Source organism: Podarcis cretensis (genome assembly GCF_951804945.1).
Source record: "Podarcis cretensis genome assembly, chromosome: 7".
Classification (NCBI taxonomy): domain Eukaryota; kingdom Metazoa; phylum Chordata; class Lepidosauria; order Squamata; family Lacertidae; genus Podarcis; species Podarcis cretensis.
This window is the reverse complement of record NC_137176.1, coordinates 72657038-72675089: the sequence shown is the minus strand read 5'-3', so window position 1 is coordinate 72675089 and position 18052 is coordinate 72657038. Positions and strand designations below refer to the sequence as shown.

Below are 18052 nucleotides of genomic sequence, written 5' to 3'. Positions count from 1 at the left end.
TCTTGAAACTTTCTAAGTCATGCCAAGTGGAACATCACTGATGGCACATCTCATACCTCTGACTTTAAAATGATGCATCTTGGTTGTTTCGAATTCAAATAGCTTGATTCCTATAACCTTATTTAACATAACTTATGCTGTCTGCAGCTCTAAAGGCATATGAACCATAGCATAGGCATGTTATAGTATCTATAAGGAAATGGTAGAAATGTTTAAAAATTGAAGGGATTATAGGCAACATATCCATATTAATTTTACATAACTGTAAGGATGAATCTTGTCTCACTGGTCTATGGCTTGTGGACATGCCCTTTTTTGTACACATATGTCAATTTGGACATATTCTGATGTAGCAAATTATATGTTTTGGGGATCAGATCTTGGTTGACATTATTCAAAGGCCATAATATGAAAGCCGCAGCTCAAAAATGTACTGGAAAAAAGAAAAAGGGGAAATTGCTTTTATATGCATCATGCCTACATATTTAAATGTGGCAAAAGAACAGTAAATTTCTAGCTCAAGAAAGCTGAGGGCAAATAGTAAGATACAGTTGATTTTATCAGAGCTTTATGTGACTCACAGCAACCCAGAAGGCCAATATTGTTATTCTAGGCCAGGCATCCCCAAGCTCGGCCCTCCAGATGTTTTGGGACTACAACTCCCATCATCCCTAGCTAACAGGACCACTGGTCAGGGATGATGGGAATCATAGTCCCTAAACATCTGGAGGGCCGAGTTTAGGGGTGCCTGTTCTAGGCAGACCCTCCCTTGAAGAAATCTCCCCAAATTATGATTCTTCAGAAATGCATGACTATGAGAATAATGTAAGTAAACAAGCATACCATGAATTTCCTTACTGGTTTTTTCCTTACTGTTTTTCAGTGCGGTGTTTTTTTTAAAGGAAACAAGATAATTCAAAGTGTCAGCAGATCACAAAAGTTTTTAATTACATACCTAAGTAGTCACAATCCCGTCGAATCCCTGCGGCGGGGTGCGCTCCCGCTGCTCGGTCCCAGCGCCTGCCAACCTAGCAGTTCGAAAGCACCTCCGGGTGCAAGTAGATAAATAGGGACTGCTTACCAGCGGGAAGGTAAACGGCATTTCCGTGTGCGGCTCTGGCTCTGGCTCTGGCTCTGGCTCTGGCCAGAGCAGCGATGTCACGCTGGCCACGTGACCCGGAAGTGTCTCCGGACAGCGCTGGCCCCTGGCCTCTTAAGTGAGATGGGCGCACAACCCCAGAGTCTGTCAAGACTGGCCCGTACGGGCAGGGGTACCTTTACCTTTACCTTTAAGTAGTCACATATGCTCATATTCCATTAGCAAAAAAATATTGTCAGCGAGAGCCTTGACATCTTATATCAACAACTCCAGCAGCAGATTATTCTTGCCTGTGTTTTGTTTTGTTTTTTTCCCTCACAGCACCGGAGAAGGATGCACATTTTATCTTATGCAAATTAAACAGATTTTTTAAAATTAAAATCGCTCTGGCATACCAATTAGAGTCACCAGACTGGTGGTGTGCTGCTGCTGCTTACTGTTATATAGCCCCCCCCCAAAAAAAAAACCCTATTTGGCCAATTAGCAACTATATTTACAAAACGTTAGCTGTCATAAATGTTGAATATTTGATGGCCTGAAGTCATTACATGCTCCTATGTGGCTGCCTCGAATCAATATGGAATCCTAAATGTTACTATAAAGCGGTAAATGCACTAGAAAGAACAGAGAAAGCAGGCTTGGAAATAATCCCCACCGTTTGCAAAAAAATAATAATAATGTGCTAAGAGACAGAACTTCCCCTTAAGCCAGGGGTTATCAGCCAGTGGGCCATGGCACCCAGGGGTGCTGCAATTGATGGTGCTGAGGGCAACCCTAGTCTCTTTCCCTCTTTCTTTCTTTCCTTCTTTCCCTCCCTCTTCTGATGCCCTCTCGCATCTCTGCCTTGCAAACCTGTTTGCTGCAGCAGCCCTGGCTACAAGCTCCCCAGGTGAATGGTGCCTCTGGGACTGACCAGAGGGTGCTGGTTGCCAGGAGCTGAGGCAGCTCAAAGACCAGGGGGTGCTGCGGAGGCTGCCTGGAGGACTCCCAAGGAGAGGGGAGAGGAGAGGAGGCTGAGGGAGCACTCCACAAGGGAGGGTGTTCGAAAAAGGGTGAGAGGCTGCCAGCTCGGCAGGCAAGGGATGACATAACTGGGCTCCTGAGCCCCACAGGGGTGCCACAGAAAAAGTGTAGTTGGTCAAGGGAGACGTGGACTCAGAAAGGTTGAAAACCTCTGCCTTAAGCAGATGGGAAAGCTTTGAGGCTTGCCACACTATCCTATGCAGGTTTACTCAGAAACAAAACCCACAAAGCTCAAAGGCAATTCCTCTGGCAAATGCATTTAGGATTGTGGCCCGAGGCCTTCTTCCAAACTGCATAGAGGCACCTTCTGTGAGCAGAGGGAACCTCACACAAGATGCCTCCATTCAACAATTAAGTACAGTGGTACCTCTGGATACGAACGGGATCCTGAAGCGAATGCAACATGTGTCCGCGCGTGCGCAGGTTGCGATTCGCCGCTTCTGTGCATGTGCATAACATCATTTTGACCGTCTGCGCATGCGCAAGTGGCGAAACCCGGACGTATTGCGTTTTGTTACTTCCGGGTCGCCATGGAGAGCAACTGGAAAATGTTCAACCTGAAGCAATTTCAACCCGAGGTATGACTGTATAAGCTTTTCTGCTGTATCAGTCCCACTGAGCAGTGCCTCCATTCTCTAGCCACCATTGGCAAGGTTGGCCCTATCATTAGGCAGACTGAGGCATAAGAACATAATAAGACACAGCAGGAAGGAAGGCAGAGGTAGAGGCAGAGTTTTGGTGCTGACCTGAAGGAGTATACCTGAAGGAGCATCTCCATCCCAATCTCTTGGAGGTTCTCCGAGGGTCTTCTGCTGGTTCCCTCACCAGGCGAAGGGCCTTCTTGGTAGTGGTGCCCTCCCTGTGGAACACCCTCCCTTCAGATGGCAAGGAGAACTATACAACTTTTAGAAGACATCTGAAGGCAGTCCTGTATTGGGAGGTTTTTAATGCTTGATGTTTTTATTATGTTTTTATATATGCTGTAAGCCGGCCAGAGTGGCTGGGGAAACCCAGCCAGATGAGCAGGGTATTATTATTATTATTATTATTATTATTATTATTATTATTACAAATACAATTACATATACTTAAACTTGGTTACACTTTGGAATTGATACTAAAGGGTTTCTGTTAATTTTTTAAGATTTAACAACAAAATAGGTACAGATTCTTATGTAAACTACTCATTTCGGAACCCCATGTCTATACCACAAAAAGAGCACTTACCAATAAAAAACAAAAAAACCCACACAGAATTTTGCATCCCTACTGTTACCAAGGAAACTACTTTTGTTATCCACAGGTTGCACCAAGTCCGCTACAGTTGGCTTATCACTCACAAACAGGTAGACGAGTGCTCAGGAAACAGAGACGATTTCTTTTCCTCTCCAGATTCTGTGAGCCAACATTCAAAAGAAAATAATTGGAACAATCTCTCTATAAAAGCAGTGTGCATTTGTCGGGAATGTATAAGTGTGCTACTTTATTGTGTTGTGTTAATTAGAGTTGGAAGTATCTGGGTGTTTGTTTTGGAATGGGGCATGACAAAAGTAGAACAAAATCGGTGCAAATTTACCGATGAGCGCAAATATAAATATATGTTGCGTGTGCTCCTTCCTCTCAGGGTTTATTTTATGTTATGGAGGGTTACGTTCTTAATATAAACCTACTAATCTATTAAGACAACCAACAACATCCCTCTTTTGTGTCCAAAATCCATGTTTGCCTGGGAATATTCCTTTATATTTTACTGTTAGCTTCTTTGAATGTTTAGGAAAGCTGTGAAATAAATATTTTCAGTCATTCAATTCATTACGTTGCCACTATCTTTGTGCCTGAATTGTGATTTCTTTTCCTTCAAAATGCTAATGGTGTTCTTACTAGCCAAGGTGTGGGAAGCCTCTGGCCTTCCAGAAGTTGCTGAACTTCTGCTGCCATTAAGCATGCTTGCTGGGGCTGATGGGAATTGTAGTTCAGCAACATCTAGAGGTCCAAAGGTTCTCCATACCTGCACTAGCCTGTACTGTATAATAATGGGAACCTACTCCTAATGATGAATGTCCCATTGTAGAGCACCACCGCTGGTCCTAGAGCAGTGGATGGTTGCCATTGTCCAGGGCTGAGGCTCTTCCCTTGAGACCGAGTGGGCAGAAGAAGTTGCAGATAGGAGCCAACTGATGATAAAGATGCCAACTCAGAAGAAATCCTTACAGAGCTTGGCAGAGTCATTTGGTCCCTGGCTGCTGATGGTTTAAGAGAATGCAAGAAAGCGCAGGAAATAACTATGATGAAGCAACTTATGTTACAGTGGTACCTCGGGTTACATACCCATTAGGTTACATACGCCTCAGGTTACAGACTCCGCTAACCCAGAAATAGTACCTCGGGTTAAGAACTTTGCTTCAGGATGAGAACAGAAATTGTGCGGCGGCAGCAGGAGGCCCCATTAGCTAAAGTGGTGCTTCAGGTTAAGAACAGTTCCAGGTTAGGAACGGACCTCCGGAACAAATTAAGTATTTAACCTGAGGTACCACTGTATTTCCACCAGAGAGAGATTAGCAGTTGACTCTGTGTTGACTGTAGATACACATCTCACTGGCTATATGAATCTAGTCTTAGGGAACCAGTTGCATGTGCCCAGCAGTGACTTAGGAGACAGATACTGCTATGTACTGAAGTTCTCACCCTGGGCCAGCAGGGGGATACTGTAGATAGTTATGCAAATCAAGGATCGAAAAGTGACGTTCAGTGATTGGATAGTTTTGTATGCAAATGAAGGATCGAAAAGTGACGTTTAGTGATTGGATAGTTTTAGAACGTTGCAACAGTTACAATTGTTCTGTAGCTCTATATAAGCAGGCTGACTGAGCTACTCAGTTTAGTTCTGTTCCAGCTTACAAAATAAAGAGCTGCTTTGGAGAAATTGCTGTGTCGTCTACTATGCCAACCCACAACTTAACAGATACATGTCTCACTTTGCTGCAGAAGATGCATGCAGGCAGCTCAGTTAAACATTAAAATGCAAGTGGATATGTGCATCCAGATCCCCATTAGAAATGCAGGTGGAAAGCTGCTTCCGTGTACTGACCTCTCTTGTTGAAACAGGGCAGCAGACAGGAGGTTTATTAATACTGCTGCAAGAAGAGTTTATTTACAGTGTGTGTGTGTTTTAAGCACTATCATGCACATTTCCAGACTGCCATGAACAGCACAAGAAGCAAACTCTGCTAAGCTGCCATTTGAAATGCATCTTAGCTTTGGAGGCCGAATGATGATGTCCACTTTAATTATTCCTCTCATTTGCCCAGCATGAACCTGTTTGAATATGCAGCTCATTATCCGATAAATATTGACTCTTAACCATGTGGTTTGGGATTAGCGTGCCACAAATTAATGCCACCCAGGAAGAAGCAAATCCAGTTGAGACAACTGGTGGGGGCAGAGGACCTGCTACTTACGCTATGTGTTAATGCAATTTCTTAATCCATTTATCATGGTAACGATTAGCCCATGTTGCTTGATCTTAAGACATTGATTGCTTCTGGCAGAGAACAATGTACCAACAAGGTCGGAAGAAGGTAAACTTTTCATGTCAAGTCTCTTGCAGGCCTAGTTAAATTAGTGAGACAGTTGTTAACTACATCATTGCCTCCTGTATGAAGAACTGTATGATGGTACGTGTGTGTGTGTGTGTGTGTTTCCTCCACTTTACTATGCCATATGCAGACCCTCCAAGTGTCCCTATTTTCTAGGGACAGTCCCAGATTAACAGAAGCCATCCCAGTTTCTGATTTGATCCTGGAATGTCCCGCTTTTCCTGAGGATGTCCCTATTTTCATCGGAGAAATGTTGGAGGGTATGCATCTGGGAATACAATGGTAGGGCCTATGTTCACACTGCAACCTCTAGTTCAGCAGTTATGTCTTCTCCAAATAATTCTTGCAACTGTATAATTGTGTATTGAGAATTCTCTGTTATTATTACTAATTTCTGCTCCACACACAAAATTACAATCCCCGAGTTTTGCTGAAGAGAAGGAACGGCTATAAAAACAGTGTTAAGTCTGTGGCATAGAGTCAGAAGAGCTTATTAATCAGAATTTGGAGGGGTGGAGGGTTGGGATCCATTTTTATTCTTTAAATTTATGTCCTGGTTATTTAAGCCAGTAATTTAAGGTTTGCTTGTATACCAGAGGTATCTGAGACCATTCACAATTCAAAGTGTTGGTGCTGACCTTTAAAGCCCTAAATGGCCTTGGCACAGTATACCTGAAGGAGCATATCCACCCCCATCGTTCAGTCCAGACACTGAGGTCCAGCTCCGAGAGCCTTCTGGCAGTTCCCTCCCTGTGAGAAGTGAGGTTGCAGGGAACCAGGCAGAGGGCCTTCTTGGTAGTGGCACCCGCCCTGTGGAGCGCCCTCCCATCAGATGTCAAAGAAATAAACAACTATCTGAGTTTTAGAAGACATCTGAAGGCAGCCCTCTTTAGGGAAGTTTTTAATGTTTGATATTTTATTGTATTTTTTATATTCTGTTGGGAGCCACCCAGCGTGGCTGGGAAAACTCAGCCCCAGATGGGTAGGGTATAAATAAATCATCACCATCATCATCATCACCATCACCATCACTGTGAAAAACCATGAATAGAGGCTGCATAACACTTTGGTTGTGCAACAGCTTGTGAATTAAATCGCACACAGAAGGGAAGAATCTGGTTCATTTTCCGTGTGCCTAGCTGCCTGATACCACATCAGATCATTTGCCCACCTAGCTCAGTATGGGTGACACTGACTGGCAGCAGCTCTCCAGGGTTTCAGACAGAAGTCTCCCATTCCTACCTAAGAGGTGCCAAGGATGGAACCTGGGAGCTTCTGCTGTCGGAATCTCCGCTGCGACCGAGCTGATAAAGCCCATCTTCTGGAATCGCCCTCCGATGTGATTAACAACCTGAGCCTTTGATGAGGTTCCAGGCACATCCCCATTCAGCAGAGAATCAAAGCAGCACGTGGAAGTGATGAGATTTATGGCTACATCGCTGTGCTTTGTTTCTTACTACGCAGACAGAAAACACATCCTCTCTCTGTGAGAGCAGAGAGCAACTGAAAAACAAAGGAACAGGAAACCAATAACGTCACATCCGTCTCCCATCTCCAACGGTAGGGAATGTGTGGAAGGCAAAACAGAGTCTTGTGACTCCAAAGCACTGCACAGTGGCAAACAGAAACTAACATCTGCATGGAAAGCAAGTATTCTGCCACTCAGCTACGACAGCCTTTCCCCTTTTGGAAGATAAGGAAGTCTGGGTCTCATCAATGCCAGGCTAGGAAGCAACATTGATCCACTATGTATGCACCTTGAACCCATCATGAATTATGCTATTGATGCAACAAATAACTAGACTCAGTGGTTTCAAAGCTGCTGTCTTTGCTGTCTTGCTGGGAGTTTTCCATGTTCTTCTCGCTATCCAGGAATGGGAAATCTATAAGAAGTATTTGTAAATATATTCCAGGAGTTAACTTCTCTTTCCAACCAACGGCACACTATATTTCATTGCTCATCCTCCTTTCAACAGCGATACAACACAGTTCGCAAGCCCGTCATGACACGCAGTAAAATGCATATAAAAAGCCACAAAAAACAAGGCAGATATATGCTACTACATGAGGGAGCTGTTAAGCGTTTCAGATGTGGTGGCTGAACCTTACAGCTAACGCTTAATTCTCTGCTTTCTAGTCTATCAACAAAGATTTAAGATAGAATGTCACATTTGGGGTTGATGCTGTCTCTTGGGAACTGCTCACATATTAGGCAGAGAAGCGATTAGGCAGCTGCGCAAGGCTGCTTACAGATTTGCTAAGAGTAAGGAAACATATAATTATGCAGTTTGGCGTTTTATGTAAAACAAATCATTTTCACTGCCATCTTTATGCCTCCTTCTCTTTTGAAAAATGAAGCCCCGGCCCATTTGCCAATTAATAACCTTCACTTTTTACACCTTAATGAGAAACAGCCATAAAACTCCTTGAATAAACGGGGGTTTCAGCAGGATCTCATATGTAGGAAATTGCAAAAAGTTTCTAAAGAGCCCAAACACATCAAACACTTGGGTTCAAAACACTAATTACCACCAATCCACAAAATCTGCTGCGGTGTGCACATTAGTCAATATACACTTGCTTTAGGCATTCAAACTCCCTACTCTCAGTGAAACCTTCAAAGTGGATTCAGATGTCAAAGAATCTTGCATAGAGGAAACTGTCTCATACTGAGTCTTGCCATAGGTTCATTTACTGCAGTACAATGGTACCTCGGGTTACATACGCTTCAGGTTACAGACGCTTCAGGTTACAGACTCCGCTAACGCAGAAATAGTACCTCAGGTTAAGAACTTTGCTTCAGGATGGGAACAGAAATCGTGCTCCGGCGGCGCGGCGGCAGCAGGAGGCCCCATTAGCTAAAGTGGTGCTTCAGGTTAAGAACACTTTCAGGTTAAGAACGGACCTCTGGAACGAATTAAGTACTTAACCCGAGGTACCACTGTATTGTCTAATATTGACTGGCATTAACCCTGTAGGGTTTCAGACAGGGCTTTTTTCAGCAAGAACTTGCCAGAACTTAGTTCCGGCACCTCTCAGGTGGGCGCAACTGCCATTATAAGAGAACAAGGGAGGTGTTCATGGTGAGTTCTGGCACATCTTTCTTCCAGAGAAATAGCACTGGTTTCAGATAGAGGCGTTTGGTTACGTGCTTGGTTAGGGCCACCTCTTCCTTCTAGTTTTGACTTGCTGCATCAAGGTTATCCAGTCAACTTTGCATGGAGTGACCCATACAAATCCAATTTACAAGTTTTGGTGATAGTCTGAGCACTTGGAGGAATTATTTTAAAAGGTACATTTAAAAGACAAGGAATGGTTTTAACCCTCTTTCACTGCACAGATTTTAGATCTGAATAAGCCTTTTATTAATAAGGCAAATACAAAATGCCGTATATTTTTAATAAAGTCTTGTTTGTAAGCCACCCAATTATTGTTAGGCAACCGTATAAATCTAATAAAGAAATGGGCCAATAGTCATGCCCAGCACAGACCCACTGAAATCAATAGACAAGTCATGTAGTTGGCAATCTCATCATCAGAGGCAATGCAGATATTATCACACATGAAGTTCTGTACAACCAAGTACATAGACTGTAATTTTGAAGGCAGCTTCTGGGGAATTTCATCATATGCCAGACATGTGGATTCAGGACACTGGTTTAGCCTCTAGTCTAATATTTATCATCAGTGACACCCATTTACTTTCTCTCACATAAATACATACCATATTTTCCCATGTATAAGACTAGGTTTTTTTCCTTAAAAATAATGTCAAAAATTTGGGGGTGTCTTATACACAGATATATCTCCCCCCATTTTCTTAAATCGGAGTCCCACCAAATAGGGGGCATCTTATATATGGGGGCGTCTTATAGACTGAAAAATACGGTAACTTCTTTCTTTGTGCTTAGAAGAAAAGCTTGCCCGTTAGTCAGAAACCTGGCTGGCCCAGTTGCCCACAACTGAGAAGAAGCACTATGTGTTTCTGTCACCAGAGATCACCGCTTAATCTCTGCAGAAAACAAGCCCTCTTTCAACACATATCCCATGAATAAGAGCAATGGATATTTAGCTCACAAGAGTTGCAGAGACAGACAGTTTTTCGGATTTGTTGTTTTCTTTAGTTTGAGTAGCATTTGCTTCTTTCGGGGGTGGCAGAAATGGAAATAGACTCCCATTACAAAACACTGATCTATGTTCCTCATGTAATAATGGTAAAATGCAGCTCCCGTTGATTGGCAATTTTGTCACACAGTGCCAGGCAGACTTCTGGCTCCAGACCAAAAATAAAATAAAAATTACTTTTTGCCGTTCGTGATTGCTCTGTGCAAAAGCTGGAACCTAATTCCCACTAAGGTACAGTTGCACCTCAGGACATTTCTCTACCAGCGCAGAGTTCCTAAAGTAATAAAGGATGCTCAGCTGGTATTGAAATGGCACCTCACATTTATGGCTCAAGAAAAGTTCTTTGAACATTTCATGGTCTTAAAGGATTGCTTAAACACTAGCACAAAAGTTTATTAAAAAGAAATCGAGGAAATTTAGCTTGTTTCAAACTTTGGCAGCTTCATTATGAACAACTTGAATACCTGACTTTTCAAAATAATTTTTTTAAGCCAATTTTCCTTTAAATTGCCGCTAGGATGGTCCAGGTGATTCACCTCCCACTGTATGGAAGAATACTGATGCAATCAACTCCTTTGGGAGGAAAGCCAGGATATAAATTTAATAAATACCTCTGCCAGGGAGACGGGGCTAGGGACAGCCAGAATCTTAGTGGCAGTTGACAAAGCAGAGGCCTTGCAAGTTACAACCACACTAAGGCCTGGAGGCTCTACAAAATGTTTGCTTTGGTCACTGAGATGCACTAACAAGGCTTCGATGCTGCTTGCCAGACAGAGAGCCTTTCACGGGCCTGTGCAGTTTGCTTGTTCTGTTTTACAAAGCAAGTGAGGCAGCTGAGGTGGAGACAGCTTTGCAACTCTGCTCCTTAACTGTAGACAGGTGCATGGAGGAGGCAGAAGAGTTTATTGGCAACCTCCTCCGTCCATGTTTGAGACAACAGAGAGGCAAACTGGTGACCTAATAACTAATGAATGTGGAGTCGCACAAGAATTGTGGTTTAAAAGGTAAAGGTAAAGGGACCCCTGACCATTAGGTCCAGTTGTGGCCGACTCTGGGGTTGCGGCGCTCATCTCGCTTTATTGGCCGAGGGAGCAGGCGTACAGCTTCCGGGTCATGTGGCCAGCATGACTAAGCCGCTTCTGGTGAACCAGAGCAGCACACGGAAACACCGTTTACCTTCCCACTGGAGCGGTACCTATTTATCTACTTGCATTTTGACGTGCTTTCGAACTGCTAGGTAGGCAGGAGCAGGGACCGAGCAACAGGAGCTCACCCTGTCGCGGGGATTTGAACCGCCGACCTTCTGATTGGCAAGTCCTAGGCTCTGTGGTTTAACCCACAGCGCCACCCGCGTCCCTTTTGTGGTTTAAAGTTTAACAAATAAAATTATTCTACAGATGCTATACCCTGCTACATAAGTCAGTGTGTAAACAGTGGTCCAAGGAGCCATGAGGTTCTGGGGTCCCTGAATTGCAAGAGTCAGCGGAAGAGGACAAATTTCCCCAGGAACATGGGAAGGTGCTTTATTCTGAGTGAGACCATCGGGCTATCTAGCTTAGCATTCTCTACTCTGACTGGCAGAGGCTCTCCAGGGTCTTAGGCAGGAGTCTACTGGGACCTTCTTCAGGCAAAACAGATGTTATGCTACAGAGCTGTGGTCCTTCCCTGACAAGAGAGCTTTCCTATCACCAGTGCACTCCCCATGCACTATACTGGGTATATTGGAAGTCACACTTTCAGTTGATGGAGGACAACAGCAAGGCTTAACAGAACTGGGCAGTTCTGTAGGTGGACATGTCTTGGAACACCTTGACCCCAGATCCCCAGCAATGAACCAGGGATCTGTGCAGGGATCTCCGGACTAGCAAAGGATAGGAAATAATTCCATAAAAAGAGGTCAGGAAAGAACCATGAAGAGGATCAGAACTAGACAAACACCATTTTAAGCCAGCAACCACTACCCTGAGACAAGAGAGAGCCACACATTGCTTGCTCTGTTTTTTTGTAATCACTACTGCTCCCTTTACGATACGATAATCTTTATTGTCATTGTCCCATACAGAACAACAAAATTGAAAAAATCTACATCAGACATTCAAAACCAGCAAGCCTGCTATCCCAGCTATCCCAGCCTGGTTAGCCCCCTAAATACTCTGATACCTCATAATTAAATACAATATACTCCCATAGATACTACCTTAAAAAGGTAAAGGTACCCCTGCCCGTACGGGCCAGTCTTGACAGACTCTGGGGTTGTGCGCCCATCTCACTTAAGAGGCCAGGGGCCAGCGCTGTCCGGAGACACTTCCGGGTCACGTGGCCAGCGTGACATCGCTGCTTACTACCTTACACTGCGTTTAAAACCAAAATCGCATTTGAATAGAAACTGTTTCCTAGTCTTTATAACCCTGTACCTTCTTCCAGAAGGCAGAAGCTGAAAGAGATCATTTCTGGGGTGCGCACTGTCCTGCACTATCTCTGCAGCTTTCTTATGGCACCTGACAGCATAGATTTGATCCAAGGTGGGAAGAGTGCACCCAATTATTCTCTCCGCAGTCTTTTCAACCCTGGACAGCATTGGAATGTATTGCTAAGGAACAGCAAGGAGAACAACAGTAACAACGGTGGCGATAGGAAGTCATAGACCACAGAACTGAGTGTTTTTTAAAAAACAACAACACAAAACTAAAAGCAATGACAAGGCACTCCTTTATCTCCTATACTTGAAGTGACCTGCATAAGGGCAAACTCTTAATGCCCACAGCAGATGAGAAATCAACCTGCACCAAACAACAGAAAACCCAGCAGCTCTGATTCACCCAATCAATGAACATGTGATTGATTGTTCCACAGCGAGAGCTTTCCTTCACTGAAGGAGATTACACATTTTTAAGGGGAAATATGGTGTATGTGTTTTGGCTCACCAATGGTGTAGTATCTCTTCAGCTCACCCCTCCGCGGGTTGCGCCGTTGCGTATTCGCAGTGTTGTTCTGCTCCTCTTCGGATGTAGCTGTGTTTGTGACAGGCGGCGGCTTAGGTGGTTGCATTGCATGTTGAGCGGCAGGTGCCAGAGGTTCATAACTTGAAGCAGAAATATCGATAGACTGTGACTTTTTCTTTAGCCTGGAAACAAATGGCGATAGCATACTATTAATGTCTTCGTTGTACAAAGCTGATGGAGGAAATATAGCTAATTCAGATTCGGTTTTTTCAAAGAGGCACACACCCACACCCCGCAGCAGAAACTAGTTAACAAGATCTGAATTAGTTGTATGTGTTTTTAATGAAGGCAATCCCCATCAAGTCAGTGGGGATATGTCAATCAATGAACCGCATTGTATTTTAACCGCAAAAGTTCCAGTGGTTTTTTTCTCCTTAGTAGAATTTATTGGTTTTGGATCAACTCTCTGAGGAAAAAAAGGCTCCACAATGCTAAGATTGTGGTGTGTTTTAGAGCAAAAACAAAACTCCACCATCAAAATACATTTTGAAAGTAGGAGTATCAAACAGCCAGCAGTTTAGTTGCTGAAAAGAAAAAAGGATTTAAAACATTTATTGTGAAAAGAAAACCATCTCTCAGGAGACAGGAACACTGTATACCAAACTGAAATATGAGGTTGCTGTAAAATTGTCAGAGAACCCAGCGCCCGCAGAGATGTGAAATTAAAAAAACAACAACACTTTATACAATTTTATTTGCAGAACTTAGAGAGTTTCTCTGTTCTTCTAAATGTACGAAGGCTTTGATACACATGGAGCGTATGAGAGAGAATATCTTCAATTGAAGATGTTTGTGTTCTATTTGCAATGAAGCACATACAGCACATGAGCTACTATTGGTCTCCTCCCCAAATTTGTGGTTGTGCATGCTCATTTTTAAATACAGTAATTCTGCATTCATGGAATAAGCAATCCTGAATAAGTAAATGCGCAAAGAAAACATGATTTTTGTATTTTTAAAAGGGACACATGAAACATTGTGCTCTCTGGAGTCTTCAAACTTTATTTTAATGATAGCTTTGATATTCAACATCATTTCACTTATTTACTTTTACGGATTTGTAGACCTTTCCAATTGCTGCATTTTCCCAAGACAGCATCAGCATCAGCATCATCATAACCAATGACGTTAACTCACAGAACCTTTAGTTTCAAATTGGAATACGTGAGCTTTCCAAAGCTCCCCTCAGAGGAACTGAGAAATTACCTCAGCTAATTTTTCCAAGCCTGTTCAAGGGCCTGTAAAATTCACCCCGCCCTGCTCTGAGGAAACAGGAGCTTTCGTTCTATGCTATACAGTGGTACCTTGGTTTGTAACCAGTTTGGATTACAACCGTTTTGGATTACAACCACATCAAACCCGAAAGTACATGTCCCCCCTTTTTTATATTACAACCTTTTTTTTATTATTATTACAACCAATTTTTGGGGGGAGGCCCCATTGGCAAAAGTGCACCTTGGGTTACAACCTGTTTTGGTTTACAACCGGACCTCCGGAACGGATTATGGTTGTAAACCAAGGTACCACTTTACAGACTGACTGTATTTCTCCATTATTTTGCATGGGGAACAGGTAAAAGATGTTGCAGGAGCAAGGGGGGGCAGGAGAAGAAAATAGCCATTGCAATCCCCTGTAGAAGACCTGTATGGGTAGCCTTTTCCTCCTCTGAATGTCCACCCCCTGCCACAGTGATTACTTTGCATGGGGATTGGTAAAAGTTGTTGTAGGTCTCCCATGAGAAATGTACTTCCCCTAAAGGTAAAGGGACCCCTGAAAATTAAGTCCATTCGCAAACGACTCTGGGGTTGCGACGCTCATTTAGCTTTACAGGCCGAGGGAGCTGATGTTTGTCCGCTCCGCAGACAGTTTTTCTGGGTCATGTGGCCAGCATGACTAAGCCACTTCTGACACAAGGGAACACTGACAACAGAGCAGTGCATGTAAACACCATTTACCTTCCCACCGGAGTGGTACCTATTAATCTACTTGCACTTTTTGGCGTGCTTTCCAACTGCTAGGTTGGCAGGAGCTGGGACCGAGCAACGGGAGCTCACCCCATCGTGGGGATTTGAACCGCCAACCTTTTGATTGGCAAGCCCAAGGCTCAGTGGTTTAGACCACAGCGCCACTTGCATCCCTATGTACTTCCCCTACCCTGGTCCAAATCCCCAACGCTGATCCAAATTGAATATAATGAGTGACATAGCTCCAGTACATTCAATAGGGAGGAACTGAGCCAGTATTTTTTATCCTGCTTGGTTTTTAATCCAAGAGGGAAATAATTCCAGAACTTGTATTGCTTGCCTCTTCTTTAAGGTGGGTTTTAATGAGTCCCTGAAGTTCTTTTCTGGGACTTGACATCTCTAGTTTCAAATAAATTGTGTTCATCAGCACATCTTAGATTTCTTAAATGTCACTCATGGATTATGATGCTAAGCTCCACCATTCTACACCTTAAACATTAAAGCTTTCAAAAGCACACCGAGGAGAAAAGAAATATTTGGCAAATAAACTCTTAACACCAAAAAAACAAAACAAAACAAAAACCCACCCCTCTGGTGGCTTTTCAATTTTCACATTCAGCTACTGCTTTTGTACAAGGACTGAATCAAGTAAATTAATTTTCCCTTTCTTGACATTGTTGTTCACTTGCAAAGATTAATTGCATTAAAGTTGTTCTCTTGGTTGTCTAGGAGAGGAAGCAAACAAACCTCCACTGAAGTAATTTTGTGCATGTGTCACAGATAAACTTGCCACCTTCCCCATGTGCACTGAATCCTTTGGAAGAAGAGCAACATAATAGAGATACATGATAAACAAATACAGAAGTGACGGGGTGGAAAAAGAGAGAGAGTTAGGAAGAATAAGCCAAGATCAGAAAAGTGGTTTAGAGCAATCAAAATCTCAGCCGAGAAAGTAGTTTCAGTTCAGATTTCAGAAACTATTGGCATAGGTCTGAAACCTCATGGAAAGCAATAAAATGAAGTTTGCTGATGGCCACGCTGTCAGGGGCAAAAGGGCATCATTGTCCAACGGCATTTGGAGGGAACCACATTGGGTAGTCAATATGGTGCCCTCTTGATGTTGTTATGAACAGGTTGGACACAGAGGAATGGTGGGAGAACCAGCTGATGAACCACCAAGGGAAGACGGTTCAGAGATTGGGAGGAGCTGCTGGAAGCTGAAGGGGATAACAAGGCTTAGTGTAGGGTTACCAGATGTCCCTATTTCCCGGGGACAGTCCCCGGATTTGCGAATAAGTCCCCGGACAAATTCCATCTCTGAAATGTCCCCGGATTTCATCTAATGTCCCCGGGAAAAGCAGCAGCGGCAGTCTCAGCAGACCGGAGCAGTTGGCTCTGGTTGGCTTCAGGAGCTACTCAGAAGTCCCCATATGATGGTGGTGCAGGGGCTCTAAGATGCAGCTTCCGGGCTGCCTCCACCTTCCCTGACACCAGCAACTAAGCTATGAAGGGAGGCTTCATGCTGCCTATTGGAGGGGGCAGGGATTTCTCAGTTAGGCAACGGGAAGCCTCCCTTCCCAGCTGAGGAATCCCTGCCCCCTCCTGCTTGCACGCAAGTAGGAATGGGATTGTGGCTGCTCCGATGGGAAGGGAGGCATTGCGCTGCCTGAGAGATCCCTGCCCCCTCCTGCTTGCACACAAGAAGGCTCAGAGACTGGGAGGAGGTCTGGAAGCTGAAGGGGATAACAAGGCTTCATGAGCAGGGAGAGTCTGTGGCAGAGAGAAGTTCAGGATCAGAGGCAGAAGCTGAGGTCAATGTGAGGAGGAAAGTCCAGAGGCAGAGATGAGTCAGGCTGGTGACAAGTCATGTGTGTCATCCCCCTGCTATGACAACCTCCCTTCCCCCCCACTCTCGGTACCAGAAGAGGCAATCGACAGGAGGAGCAAAGACAAGGGGCATGCAGGCGCAGTCTCCAAATGCCTGGGGAAAGCCCCAGAAAGGAGGAGACCTAAATGGCTGAGGGAATGAGGGGACCTTTAGTTTCATGGAGTAACTGGTTTCATGGAGTAAGATCTACAGGGAATGAGGTGCTGTGCTCAATAGGCCTGACACTCAGCCAAATGTGTTTCTGCTAATAAAGTGTTAATGCCAACTTTGAACTATGTGATTTATTGCCCAGATGTTTTGGACCATCATCCTTGGCAATTGGGCATGTTGGCTGCGGATGATGGGATCTGCAGCTCCACCCTGGCTGCCCCAAAGATATCAAGGCTATTTGGGTAAATTGTAAGCCCAAGTCAATAACATATGCATCCTTGGATTATGGAAACAAGCCCAAAACAAATGTTTCCCTATCTTGAAGAGTTCCATCTTGCTCTTCGTTTTTAAAGTGGTTGCACATCTTTATTTGATACAAAGAAACAGCATAAAATAAGAATAAGAGTGGAATGAGCAATTAGTTGTGACTCCTGCTGGCCAGCCCTATCATAGCTAAGGAGGTGTTTGTTGAAGAGAATGAATATTTAGCAAGGATTCCTGCAGAGCTTATAAAGCGGTTAGCTTGCTTGGCTGAATACAACCTACCCTTCCATGACTCATCATTGAAACACACAGTACGTGTAGAATGCAAGCTTCTTCCTCAGTAACAACGCATAACATTCTTTAAAGCAGCAAAAAGGAGAGGAGGTTCATGTGAGCATCCTTGATGAAACCTGAGGTAAAAGTTTGTGCCATGGAGAAAACTGATTGTTTTGAAATAGCCATTGCCAATATTGGCCAGTGAATGACCTTGGAGCCAAACTAATCTTCACCGCAGATAGCCTTCATACCCTGGGTGATAAAACTCTTGAGGCCTTTGCTGCTGCTTCTACTTGCTATCACTGTAGGTTTGTTTAGCTCTCCAAGCACGCAAACAGGGACAGGAGGAAGGCCTCCCTCCTGAGCCTTCAGGTTGCGATAGACCAGTAACTCAAGGAAACATCCCCAAAGCAGCCTTAAACTTTGTTAAGGGAAAGGTACTGCAGAATGTCACAATTGCAGCACTTTCTCTCTTTGGCATCCAGCCTTGGGCTTCCAGGCTAAGCTAATGCAAATCTAGGGAAAGCACACGAATTATGAAAACCTATTCTTCCAAACAGAAAGTATGCTTTTCTTCAAGTGTCACACATCAGCAATATTATGCCGCTTTGATGGTCTACCCAAGCAATTTCATTTCCCTTCTCACCCTTCATTTTCTCCTAAGC

At 44.0% G+C, this 18052-nt stretch overlaps 1 protein-coding gene across 4 annotated transcripts in view; it reads right to left on the bottom strand.

The window, feature by feature from the left end:
• OXR1 (oxidation resistance 1) overlaps positions 1-18052 on the bottom strand; it is a 248874-nt gene that overhangs the window by 102788 nt on the left and 128034 nt on the right. For all 4 annotated transcript variants that reach the window (XM_079984231.1, XM_079984229.1, XM_079984228.1 and 1 more), the window contains one exon: positions 12768-12967. In XM_079984231.1, the coding sequence (XP_079840357.1) occupies positions 12768-12967 (200 nt within the window). The remainder of the gene's footprint in view (positions 1-12767; positions 12968-18052) is intronic.